This window comes from Carassius gibelio, chromosome B6 (assembly GCF_023724105.1).
Source record: "Carassius gibelio isolate Cgi1373 ecotype wild population from Czech Republic chromosome B6, carGib1.2-hapl.c, whole genome shotgun sequence".
Taxonomy (NCBI): Eukaryota; Metazoa; Chordata; class Actinopteri; order Cypriniformes; family Cyprinidae; genus Carassius; species Carassius gibelio.
In genome coordinates this window covers 25,036,958-25,050,888 of record NC_068401.1, presented here as the reverse complement: position 1 = coordinate 25,050,888, position 13,931 = coordinate 25,036,958, and the positions used below count along the sequence as shown (strand labels likewise).

General features: G+C 37.1%; 1 protein-coding gene across 3 annotated transcripts in view; it reads left to right on the top strand.

Moving 5' to 3' along the window:
* The window catches only part of LOC127960237 (myosin-10), a 59,137-nt gene that overhangs the window by 19,180 nt on the left and 26,026 nt on the right, over positions 1-13,931 (top strand). Inside the window, exons 4-7 of one of the 3 annotated variants that reach the window (XM_052559859.1) lie at positions 7,741-7,768; positions 9,097-9,199; positions 10,153-10,182; positions 10,689-10,706. In XM_052559859.1, coding sequence (XP_052415819.1) covers positions 7,741-7,768; positions 9,097-9,199; positions 10,153-10,182; positions 10,689-10,706 — 179 coding nt within the window. The remainder of the gene's footprint in view (positions 1-7,740; positions 7,769-9,096; positions 9,200-10,152; positions 10,183-10,688; positions 10,707-13,931) is intronic. The other 2 variants (XM_052559860.1, XM_052559861.1) reach the window with 2 other exon arrangements.

The following is a 13,931-nucleotide window of genomic DNA, read 5'->3' as shown; positions in this document are numbered from 1 at the left end:
TCTTGTGTAGATTACAGGGACCCTATATTTCAAAGACATTCCAAGGGGAGCTCAAAAACATTCTTGTACCTGTTTCAAATCAGCTCTGCTTTCCTCAGTACTTGACTGAGCAGTACTGAAGATAATACATATTACTTTACCTTCTCATTCAGAATCGTAATTTTGTACTGCTTAAACCTTGCTTGCTGCTTGAGTTAACCATCTAGTTATATTCAGACTGCCCAGAAAATATGGCCATATATCAATATTACCAATTATAACTCTACTTAGCAAGTTTGTGAGCATGCTATTATAAATGTTGGTCTGTGAAATAATACAGTAATACACCTGACAATTATGGACATATATTTGTGCCAAAATCATTGTAACTTTATCAAAGTGCTAAAAAACAAAATTCTGATAAATTTAATCAGAAAAAAAGTTAATGGGAAGAAAATTAGTATTGGAGAAGTCTTTTTTTTTTCTTGTTGATACATATTTGGTTGATTGGAGTTATTAGTTCTGTACAATACTTTTGGCTCCTATCTAATCCCATACAGAAGACCACACTGTGTTTGAGTATGTGTAAATATGTCATGTATAAATAATTCTTGAGTTAAGTGTTTATTTTGTTTGTACATCCACATAGCATGAAGGGTCCAGGGTTTACCAGGGTTGTTTGTGTCAGACAGCCTTGACCTTTGAGGTGTTTGTTTTTGCAGTAGACTGAGGCCAGCTGCCCACATTGCCAAACACACCCCTTGAGCACAACAGGATCAGGAAACAACTGTCCTCCCACACTACATGGTTACAGTATCCCATGATGCCTCTGACAAAAGCAGATGATATATTCTTAGCTTGCTAAACATCAGCTGATATCATGATATACTTTTATTATTTGATTCCAGCGAGGACGACATGTCTCTGAATTAATCCTCTGGTAGACTGAATGGATCCTCATAGTGGGAATACATTTAGGACGTAATAAGATTGTGCAGCATTTCTTATGAGAGTGTGTATAATGAAGGTCTCTACATGTTTAGTTTGTAATTTGATAAAGATGAATGACATGCAGTCATAATGGTGTTCTGTGTAATAGAGATGCAGTCTCCGGTAGTTTGTGTCACGTCTGATCAGGCCATATCTGGCTCGGCTCACTAGTAGCTAGTGAGTCATATTTCTCAGTGTGTGACTGACAGCCTCGTCACTTCAAACAGCTACATGATAAATTCCTGCAGACAGCAGTTGCAGCAGATGGGATGGTTATTCTGTTGCGGATGCTTGTCGTTGCCCTCTTGTTGTTTGGTGCTTCTGCACTGCGGTTCATATGAATGATTCACCCAGGCTGATTATTTTAATGTCTGAGCTCATGCGTCTTTTGCAATTGTCATTTGCTTCATATGAAAATGTTCTGTTGGAAGTACAAATGTTTTATCAGACATCATTCTTTCATACTGTAAAACAGGAAATTGTTTTCTGTGGTCAAATAATATCGGAGTAAATACGCATGCCATAATCTTTCTGTCAGAAAAGTCAGAATAGTTCACCCAAAAATGAAAGTTTCTGAAAATGGACTCACCCTTATGCCTTCCAAGATGTACATTTCAAGATTACTTATTTTATTGATTAGAAGAAATCTAACAGGTAGGTTAGCCACCTTATAATAGCTCAGCCAAATACTTGATGCTCATGAAATCCAGTCATTAGAAAAGGAATTAGACGTTTTGCAGTAGGGGCAAAATCTGTATATTTCTGCTCCTGTTCAAGTTGGTCTCGCAAATGTGCTGCACTGCCTGACAAGAAAACTGCTTGCTTAAATTTTTTTTTTTTTTTTGGAAAATTAGGCATATCTGAATTTAAAAGAGAGCCCTACCCACATACATTGGAGTAAATTGATAAAAATGGTCTCATTTTATAGAAAATCCTAAAAATTTAAATACAGTAGTAGAATATTTACATTTTACATTTGTGCTAAAAAAAAATAAACAAAAAAAGTTTTTTACCCCGGACAAGTTAACATTTTTTTTACTCTGACACGTGAGTGATTGATTTACTTGTCTGGAAGACAAGCACATGTCAAAGCTTAATGTCGAGGCCTGCCATATGTCTAGTTTTGTGCTCCACAGCTTATAGATTTTTGAACATAATTATGATACAACATTGGACCCACGCGTGGGTCAAACTGAGGCCGCAGATCTGAAGTGGTTAAAAAGGGACTTCTGTGTGAACCGTTCTTCATACAGTGCATTTGAGGTGAAATTTCACTATAGTGGGACCAAACTGTAACATGTAAAATTTATGCAGCCCTGTGTCAAACAGATATTTCAACAAGAAGCACAACAGAATACAAGTTTAAAAAGAAAGAAAAAAAGAAAGAAAGGATTCACCACCCTTGGTGCAGTACACCACAGTATAGTTTTAACAAAGCATCTGAAAATGCTAAGTTAGAGGAAAACAAAGCATCAGTTGACAATTGGAGTGACTCCAAACTCATCAGAAATGAGTGGAATAATATTTACCAAAATGTGCATTTTTAAATATTGATAGACTTCAGATCTATCTTGAAATATATTTATTTTAAGAACATTAAGGCTAACTGTTCTGAGTAAAGAATCCTTAACATTTTTATTGTTTGACATATGACCTGCCCATTAGTTGATGATGGATTGTTTATTATAAGAATACTTTTCTTTGCACTAGGCTAGATACACTTTAAGCCATTCAGTGCTAGAGTGCCAGACCTTCTGTCTTCTGTTATCGTTCAGTATTGTATCATCTTCCTGAGAAGTCATTCTGACAGGCTTTGTTTACTTTGCACTTCACTGCACTTCCATGAGTGCTGATTGTCTGATCAGTATGTAAACACGGACTCAAATTTAGAACCATCATCACCATATATTATAAATTGATGCATTATTAAAATATTTTCCTACACTTATGCTGCTCTAGATGAAATTATTGGCAGCCCTTTTGGCATCCAGTATTACAGTCATTTCTTTCAGCTGTGGTAGATGTTGTATATGGTTTTATGAGGCACAATTTTTTATTTTTTTATTTTTTATTATTATTTTCTTTTTAATGGATCAAATCTTAGCATCAGAAGTGGTTTCTGATGTATTTAGCTCATTCCTGCTTAAGCAGAAACAGTCATAAATTATTTTGTTTGTTTGAATTGCCTTTTGTTATGTCAACTGCAGTTGTTCCTGTGCATGAGACATTTTCCATACTTTGTGCAGTTTCCAAAAACAGTTCAGCAATGATATTTTGCAATAAAATGTATTTGTTAGAAACTGTTGCAAAGCAAGGAGCTGTAGTGTTTTGAGTCCAGCAGCACAGAGTTTTACTAGTCCTGGCACATGCACATAAGAAAGTGTAATGAATGTTTGTGTATCCAATGTGACTGAGGTGAAAGTGGCTATAGCCCTAGCAGTGGAAGGTTTTTCCTTTGTGTCTGTGTCCAGCCTCCTCTCTCTGGCGTCTGGCAGCGATGTGGTTTGGTATGTGAGGAATGCGTCCTGTTGTAGGTTAATCCAGTGGAGGGGGTTGGGGTAGGGTGGGCCAGCTGAGGGGTACGGACTGAGAACTAGAGTTGAAGCTCACAGTGGTCCTCCAGACTAGCCTGGTAATACCAGACTCTGCTACTTCACTTTGTTTCGTAGACAGAGTCTGGAATGGCATAATCGAGAAGTGTTTTCTCTCTCGCTAGGGTGCGCTTGTCTGAAGTTTAAAATCATTGGTTACCCGTAAGCCAATCAGATACGTTTAGTTATGACGTATGTTATGCGCCTGTACAGCGGCATCGAAGCACAGACATCATGCACATAAAAGTGTGCTTTTCGTGGCTTATTAAGTTCTCTAAAGTTTGGCCCAATCCCAATTCTACCCCTTAGCCCTTCCCTTGTCTCGATTCTCTTTTGTTTGGAGGGGTAGGCGTAAGGGGAAGGGCCAGATAGCCCTTCAAACGAAGATTTTTCGGGACCACACTTCAAACGAAGGTGTATGAATTATCTCGGCAACATGGCTGCTACAGCGGACAAAGTTTTTTTGGCATAAATAAAGGTTTTAAAGGAAAGTAATCATTTGTTTTATGTTACATTCAATTGTGAGTTCACATTAACCGTCATGTTACCCAAAGAAATGCAAAAAATCGCTAATATTTGCTAACGTCATATCATTACAGACTGTATGATAGTGCCACAGCATATGTCTGATCAGGGCGATAACTGCCGTAGACTAATCCCCCCAATAATTAGAAATCGCTAAACCAATTTCTCAAATATTGCCTATTTGAGAGAAAGAGAGAGAGAGAGAAACGGAGGTTGGGTGTATTTGCCTCTGTTCGTTAATCTTTTTCGAGTGAGTTTACTTAAAAACAGCAATTGTATCCTCTCGTCGCTGGAAAATATAATGTAGCGATGCAGTATTTAAACTGTATTTAATAAAAGTCGTGGGGCAGCGTTGACAAGTTTATTTTCTCCTGGATGTGTGAGCTGCCCGATTTCCGATATGTGTGTGTGTGTGTGTGTCAGTAAGCAGCTCATTAATACAGAACGATAACGTGTATTGTAAGAGCTAGACGACGAACGCTGGTGACGTGTGACGTCATGGTAGTGTTGTCCCAATCCTTAGAGGAATATCTTCTCCCCTACCCCTTGACACTCTGTTTCAAGGGACAAGGGGAAGGGGTAGGCGGAGGGAAAGGGGTATAAAATAGAATTGGGATTGGGCCTTTGTCTCTTCTTTTTTGTGTGTTTGCATCACATACTTAAATTTTTTTTTTTATTATTTAATGAATTTGGGTCAAAAACATTTAATTACACTGGAATCATTGCCCTCACATCTTCCAGAGCAGGTTTGAAAGTAATCAGTGAAAAATGTAATTAAACGGGAAGTATGCAAGGTATGATCTGCTCACCAAGCCTTTGCATATTTTAAAGATAATGGGTTGTGTCTTATCCTTATATGAGTTATCTTTGAATGCTTGTTTAGATTTTTTATTATTTCCACACATTCTTACGTCTGTGCCTGAATTATGCTGGAATCTCTTTAATCAGCCGTCCGTTATTTAGAGAAGAGTTGCTAAGGCCTTGACAAAAGATGCAGTGAAAAGAAGTCAAGAGCCCTCTCTTCACTTAATTATATGCTTCCCTTTTCTGCAGCTGTGCTGATAGGAGAGGCCATTCTTCAGAATCCTTGGCTGCTATATCTGTGTCTCTGTATCCGAGACAGATAGTGTCATGAATGTTCACAGAGGTTGTCTCCATCCTGGAACTGCTTCCAGTTCTTGTAACCTGAACCCTGAACCTTTTATCTAAAATGTTATTTTTGAACATGGCATGTTTCATAGCTCTGCTTATGATGAGATCAGTCCAACAATTCTGTTCTTGTTGACATATTGAGTTATTGAGTCCTTTTGTTGTCTGCTATCTAGCTTTTAAACAAAAGATGGTTTAACAATTGTTACATGCTTCCTTTTATGGTATTATCATTATTTTCCATATTCTGTTACACGTTTGGCATCTTATGAAGGTGGGTTCTCGAATGTTAGACTTTTAGTGAGTCCAGGTGGAGGAAACCCCATACTGAGCATGTGCTCAGCTGTAGATCCTCTTCATCCCAGACAGCCCTGACCTCCGCTGCCAGAACAGGAAAGCAGTCAGCACTATTTTATCTTCAGGCATCCTCTGTTCCTATAGGTGAACTCAGTCAGATGCCCATGTGTCTCATTAGAGGACTGCAGAACAGACTCCTTTCCAAGCCTGGGAGAAGGAAGCAAATTGGTTGTGGCGTTTTAAACGACCTCACTACTTTTTAGGAGCTTGATGAATTTTCTCCACAAGTCCTCTGAGGATGCTAAATTACGTATAAAACAATCATGATTCTGACTGCTTTGGTGGAGCAGTAATAATTCAACAAGCAGCACTTCAAAAGCTCAGCTGGTATTTTATTTTAATAAAATCTTGGATCGATTTCCTGCAGTCTCTTCACACTGAGAGACATGCAACAGTGCTAATGAAGCTCCCAGTACAATGTGAAATAAAAGAGCAACTTTATTTCCTTCGGTCGTTGAATTTTGCACTGTGTGAGCATGCCTTTTCACACTGTAGGTACATGAAGAAATAATGATATCAATCTTGATGTAAACTAGATCAAGTGTAGAACAAACATTGCTGAATGAGTTACATGCCAAAATGTCACACTTAGTTTCAGAAAACATCTGTACAAACATTTTAAAGCAGTGACTTGCTGCTGAAAAGAAAAGACATCTGTGGCCCCCGTTTTTGGGTCAGGTTGGCCAAGTTTATCTTATCTAGTGCTTCTTGTTTAAACCAGACACACAGATGCCTGGCGTTTCAAGCAGAAGCTATCTGATACTGCAAGAGCAACAGTTTAACAGTGACATGAAGTTATTTATCCTCATCATTAGCAACATTCTGCAGATTCGGGAACTGAGACACCACCCAAATGATCACTTGGAAGATCTCCCAGGGTGGGTGTGTTCGTTCACCCCTGGTTTACAGAACATATATTCAAATTAATCACAACCACTGATCTATAATAGACAAAATATATAGATCAGTGGAAGAGGATGCAGAGAGTTATGCTGTAATACAAATGAATACATACTCCAGTGTGATGCACAAAAAGCTTGATGAGTACGGTGAATGTGGTTTTGAAACTGCTGTACAATGCGGAGGAAGTAGTTTACTTTATGAGCTTATTGAATCAGATGTCCTGTATAATGAGGAGGCTGCAGGACATTAAGTAGTACATTAAATCTGCTGATCTGTTTCCATTCAGATTGTTCTTTCTCTGGTCATGACCTGAGCCTGGTGTGTCCTGACACTCTCTCTTAATACTCAAACCTAATTACCTACAGTCCGTATGCATCAGTGTTTGATTAAAGTGAGATGATGTTACAGAGAGCATGTCAGAGGCGTTCTCAAGATAATGTTCATGCAAGTATTTCTGGCATTTACCGGAGTTGACATTTAACTGTTTGTGCATTGGAAATGAAATGTAAAAGTAGGGCAGAGACCGTTTTGGTCACATTTAAGCTAAAACATCAAAATCAGTAAGGTGGCAGACTGAATCATATACGAAAGGTGATATATCTCTTTTTTTTTTTTTTTTTAACCATCCTCAAATAAGTGGTCACATGATGCTCCTATCTTCCTCTTGCAGAGGTTTAGTATCACTGTGAAAGAGTTTTGCTTGCTTTAGAAGTTTCCTAAAAAGCCTTCACTTTCAAAGTTGCAAAATCATTCCATTTTGTGAAAGACCAACCTGTTTATGAAGTGAGATTTGCAGAAACCTACTTTGAATATAGACGAGATGTGACATAACGAGTTTTGCAGATGTTTTCTGGCTTGAATTCTAGGGCAGCACAGCATTTTCAGTTGGCACTGAAACTGAGCCATCTCTCTCTCTGCTGTGTTTTCTTTCATGGAAACTTTCCGTCTGTTGAAAACTTAAGACAGAATAGTCATAATATGCACTGTTGAGTATATACAAATATGACAGCAGATTGTAATAGTTGGGTAGGAATAAACCATAAAATAGATTTTTTTGTTTCTTTTGCAAGATTGCTTAAATGTACATGTGTTGTTTGTATTTGATAAATCACTTTTTGGTGCAATGTTTGTCTTTTGCTGTTTTAGGTTCTTTTAAATGTCAAAGTGGATTGATTTGAATTGAAGGTTCAGGAGAACTGAACTGAAAATGCTGACCTATTTTTTTTTTCTGTCTCCTTTTTTGCAGATCGTGAGGACCAATCAATTCTTTGCACGTGAGTAACCATTAGGTCATCTCTATTCAGCAGTTACAGGTTACGTCAATCAGTCTGGCTGATGGAAGTGATGTCACGTCCCCAATGCTGCACAGGAATGGGCTTTTTTGGAATCATCCATGTACAGCTATGCTTGAAAACATGAGTCATGTATCATTGCTGTATTAAATATCAGTAGCTGCAGCTGTTCAGCATGAAAAGCATCTCACAGTGTGAGTCAGTCCCACGGCAAATATTTTCTCGTCAGCCTATAAGTATTCATCCATAGAAATGCAAGCTTTTGATGCATTAAGTTTGAAATATTGTCTTTGCACATTGTAAATAAGAAAACAGTCTCTCTCATGTCTTAGTGGCACTGTAAGAGGTTATAAGGTTTTTTTTTTTTTTACTCCATCTCTCAATGTCGACCCCTTCTGACCCCCCGATACCACTGCAGCACATGCCATTCTGCACACCCACTGTGAAAACATATGTCCATGTAGCTAGAATGCAGGGTTTAAGGAATCTTGCACTTAAAGGGTTTCTCCACTGCAAAATGAGATTTTTTTCATTATTCACTTACCCCCATGTCGTTCCAAACCCGTAAAAGCTTTGTTCTTCTTCAGAACACAATTTAAGATATTTTGGATGAAAACAGGGAGGCTTGAGACTGTCTCACAGACTGCAAAATAAACAACAGTGTGAAGGTCCAGGAAAGTATGAAAAGCATCATCAGAATATTCCATCTGCCATCAGTGATTCAACTGTAACATTATGAAGAGACGAGAATACTTTTTGTACATGAAGAAAACAAAAATAGCAACTTTTTTCAACAAATCCTCTCCTCTGTGTCTCCAAATCGGCGTAGCGCCATTTTCACAAATCTGACTGGTGTATACATATGCATATACATACATGGATATAATACATATAGTATATTGGTGGAAAATCTTTGGCCGTCTTTTTAAATATTTTTTTTTTTTCATTTATGGGCAGATTTGGGAGAAGAATTTTTGAATCAGACTTTCAAAAATGTCATTAAAACACATTATGCATGTCAACATTCATGTAATATTATAAAAGACTTTTAATGTTTACGTAATAAAGTTCATTGTGTAATGCACGAGCACTATAGACCAAATCGTCCTCAGTCAGAGTCCTAGCTGCTGAAAGGAGCTGCAGCTGTAAAAACAAACAGAGCAAGCAGACCTGTGATACAGGATACAGCCGGATGCTTCATTTAGCTTGTGGAATGCAAATGTGCTTCAATATCTACCCAATCTATTGTGGTATTTTATTATTCTAATGATATTTTTATGTTTGCTTTTAATTGGAATTTCCTCTTGCAGAGGGGAATCAGGTGCAGGAAAGACAGAAAATACCAAAAAAGTCATCCAGTACCTGGCTCACGTTGCATCGTCTCACAAAGGAAGGAAGGACCACAACATTCCAGTGAGTTCCATTTCTCTCTGTGATTCGCTGAATCGTTCATGTTGACATTCTTGTTGAATTTACCAATGATATAGGTGTGGAGAGAGAGATATGTCTGCATATTTTGGGGGGGTAGTACTGAGCAGGATAGGATAATGAGGTTAAAAACTAGTACATTTAGAATCAACTACATATTTTCAATCATACTTGCTAATCAGTTTTAAGAAAACGATTTATAAATAGAGTTCATCTTCATCTTTAGGTAGTGTTTACATAAGATAATGTAATGGGAAAAAAATTGAGACATCTCTAGAATAAAAGATTGGGATGCAATGGGAAAAGACAACTATTTCTCTTGTGCGGGTGCTTTTAAGCATCTTGACTTTTTTTGAGAGGAATTTACTAATGGGTTGTTAGACAAATATTCAGTTTTTATAACTTATCTGTACTGCATTTACAGTTGAAGCTTTCATAGTGCACTCTTTCATTTGTAAAGTCTCATATTTAATCTTATCTAGTTACAATGACATCAGGGTGCTTTTGCTAGAAGAGGAATTTTAACCAAATTAACATTCATCAGTGGACAACATGCACTTGTATGTCATTGATAGTGTTTTGTGTAAATTCTAATTAACTGATATTGTTTTCCAGGTGATCATTATGGCTCTTAACTGTGTGTATAAGTATCATGGACCCATATTGAGAAAACATCTTAGTGGTTGCAGTACTGGCCTGTAGTTTGTCATCCTTGTGCAGTTTACCTGTTCTCTTAATATGTGATAACATGTATTACCTAAATAAATGCAAGCATGCTAAAGAGTTTTACATGCTGCGGTTACTAGATTTAATGTATTTGCATGGCCAAATTTATGCAATATACTAAAGGCTTAGATCTGTCCCGTGTTATAAGACACTTGGAGAATGTGGCCCTGATGCCTTCTAACATATTACATTTGTTTATTACATACAAACAGCCAGAATCTCCTAAAGCAGTCAAACTCCAGGCAAGTTCCCTTTAAGCTTTTATACCTGCTCTGCTTGTGCATGCAAAACTAACCTGCTGTAAAAACACCAATGGAATGAAGTCAGTCCAAAGGGAAATTTCCAGCATTCTGGGATCATTTTTGATATAAGCAAGCACATTGCTTTAAGGGGTTTAGATGGTTTACATTGGTTTTACATTATTTGGACATATTTTGTCACATTTGTGAAATGGTTTTGAATGTGTACACATCTTTTGTGTTGGATAAAACATATTAGAGAAAACTCAGTTAACTTGTCAGGTCATTTTCATATTTAACATAGTAAGTAAAGAGCTGATCATGTACAACCTCTGATGTCTAAGAGATGTTAAAGAAAAAGAAAGAAAGAAAAAAAAAACTAAGGAAATTGAGTGTTTTTAGTGTTTTTGTCAACCAACCCTTTCTTGTGTGTTTTGTCTGTCGTGTGTTTGTGTATTTCCCTCTATGACATTAACACCTCTGTTTCCATGATAATAATCTGATTACAGAACGGAATCCTGTTTTATGTGAGTAGCTTGTTGTCCCTTGTTTTTTCCACATTTTCTTTCTTATCTCACGCTACTTCTTTTGTTCATTTTTCCCTCATCTTTTGTTTATTTGTTTTTACTACGACTTCTCATTCTGCCATATAACATCTACCTTCTTAATTTTTCTTTTCTGTTCTCTGTGGATCCAATTTACTATACTTTTGGGGGTGATGTCAAATAATTAACATGTCTGTAAATCATTACACTCTAAAAATACCGTATGACCTTATAAATATTTTGGTTTGCAGTAACAGTAAAATTTTTTTTATAAAGGGTCGGTAGGTAGGTTTATATATATATATATATTTTTTTTTTTTTTCAAGTTTCCTTCGGGCACATCATTGCAAACATCATTTTGATGCAGGCTATATAGACCACAAACAAATTGAAATCTTTGTCAAAAACATGTTTATTGCATGAATTTCAGGTGAGAAGAAAAAAAATTAGGTTCTGTTTTACTTGCATCCACCGCTAGGTGTCAATACAACCTACAAATGAGAGACCTTTTACTTTGCTTTCTTGGGTTGTCACTTTGAAAAAAATTCTGTTTGATTTGAGTGACAAGTGTTCATTGAATCGATTGTAAAATTGATTTTGCATGTCTAGATACATTTTATACAGCAAATAACACCAAATATAGTTTAATCCACGGACAACAGACAGGAGGAATATAAAGATGCAATATATTGTCAACAACAACAAAAAAATCTCATACGTAGGCGTTTCTAGCCCGAATCTATATCTGTATGCATGAGACTGTCTGAATACCGGCAGAATTCACATTTCACATTTTCTGTTGTTTTTTTTTTTTTTTTTTTTTAAAAATAAATAAAGACTGGACGCGCTCCCGAGAGAAGGCCATTAAAATCAATTTCCTATTTTCATTTTCGAAACTTGTTGGTTGGTCCAATCGATTCGTGCAATAGTTTTAGACCAGACGGGAGAAGGGACGAGAAAAGATCTGGGCACAGTTTTTCCAGAACTTTGTGCCAAGTTAAAGCGGTGTCGAGCTGTTTAAATGAAATTTTTAGATGTATTGTGGTGACCGAACCTGTATGACTTTGAACAGTGACCACAAACATTTTGTTTACTGCAGCCGCAGCCATCATTACCAAGCGCGAACCGGTGACCTGACAGTGAATGAGAGCGTGAGACGAAGCGAACGCACAGACCATAGTGTGACATCCGTGTAAACATAGATGACGTCACAGGGTTTTCTTTAAAGAAAGAACGTTTGTATGTAGTCTTCGTTTGTATGTAGGCCTAGGCAATTTATATATTTAGAATACTTACTAAAATATATTAAATATTACTTCATTGCTTTTGTATTAGTTGTTTGAAGAGTAAAAAAAAAAAATTGGTCTGTCTTAATGCAAATGTAAAACCGGCAAGTCGGTCAAACTAAAAGCGAAAAAAAAAAAAAGAAATTGAGTGGGTCCTAAATTGACAGGGTCGGTCGGGTTACGGCAAACAAGAATATTTTTAAGGATGGCCTGATGGTGCAGTTCTGAATTCCTGTTTGTCAGATCACATGTTGCTCTACTCCATCTATGCAGTTGGAAAGTTCTGGAATGTTCATTTACAAAGAGCTCTGCTGCAAAGAGCAGCTTGAATGCCTGTAGTTCTTGGCATACTTTCTATAAAGATGAAAGTTCCTTTTTGACTTAATCTTATCAGACCTTCATTTGCTAAAAATAACCATTGCTTATGCATTTTTGTCATACCACTTCAATGGTTAATTTATCTCCTGTTTAGATGAGAGTGAAACCTGTTATTTTTCTCATGAAGCTTCACCACTAATCCTTTTTAGAAGTTCATTTCATTGATCTGACTTCAGTTAATGATTTTTGTCTCTTCTCGGATACACCCAGATATGTTTAAACAATTCAGCATCTATTCAACAGTTAAACATCTTGCAGTCTATTTATTTATAGTCTTTTTATCATATTAAATTTCCATAAGCATGAAAATGTTAAAACTTAAAAATCCCCTGGACTGTATCCACTATTTTGCTGTGGTTTGGATCACGTAATGGGAACAGGGTGTAAATTCATGGTGGGCGTTCTCTTACGCCGTATGGGTTCCTGTTTCATGACAGCAGCAAGAACAATGGGACACCTGTCTAAACTTCCTGTCAGGTGGACGTGGGCAACACTGTGGGTGATTAGAGGATGTAAGGAGGTGGATGTCCCATATTTGTTGCTGGAGGAGCTGTGATGCAGACTAACTCTGTGATGTGGCACAGTGGGGCTTCGGGCGCCTGTCGTTGCTAATTTGAGGAGTTTCCTCTCCAACCCCCAATGACTGTACCATTCAGGCAACCAGTGAGAATTTGCACAAAAGCCTCTCATAGCTACCCAGGCTTTAATTAGGTTTATAGGGTAGTTTATTTTTACTCCATCCAGATGATCTGCTTCTGGTTTGAGGGTCAAATGAAGAGAAATGGCTTTGCTATGGAAGCAGACTGATTGTTAGCCATACAATCTCAACAAAATTCTGTGAAGAATACAGGAAATTAAATGGTATTTGTGATGAAGATGATATGGAACTTTTGAGTTTGAAGTCAGTCATCCCACTCCGAAACTTGTGTATTAAAAAGTGGATGTTAATAAAGACTAGGGCTGGGTAAAAAAAATAGATTTTTCGATTAATCTTTTTTTTTTTTTTAAATGTTTTCGATTCAAAAACGATTCTCAAAGGCCATGAATTTTTATTTCCGCAATATTTTTATTCCCCCATATTTATTTCCGCAAACATTGATTGTAAGATTAACGTTAATGTAATTATTAGTCTTCTCCACTAGATGTCACCCTCTTATTTGCCTTGTGCGATGTTACCAAAGAGCGAGAGGCGAACCTGTCATTCATTCATTCAGTGCTTAAAGGAGTGTTTTTTTCAGGTGCTTTGTTGACATTGATGCCACCTTCACATAAAAAAAATCAGAGGTATGGAAGCATTTTAGATTTTCCAAGCAAGACGACGATGATAGTGTTGTCAAAGTCACCTTTATTTATATAGCGCTTTAAACAAAATACATTGCGTCAAAGCAACTGAACAACATTCATTAGGAAAACAGTGTGTCAATAATGCAAAACATTGTTCTTGTTGTGGACAAGAACAAAGCTATTTGTGTGATTTGTAATGCAGAGGTGAAATGCTGTAGTAATACTACAAATCTGCAGAACCATGTGATGAGACATCACC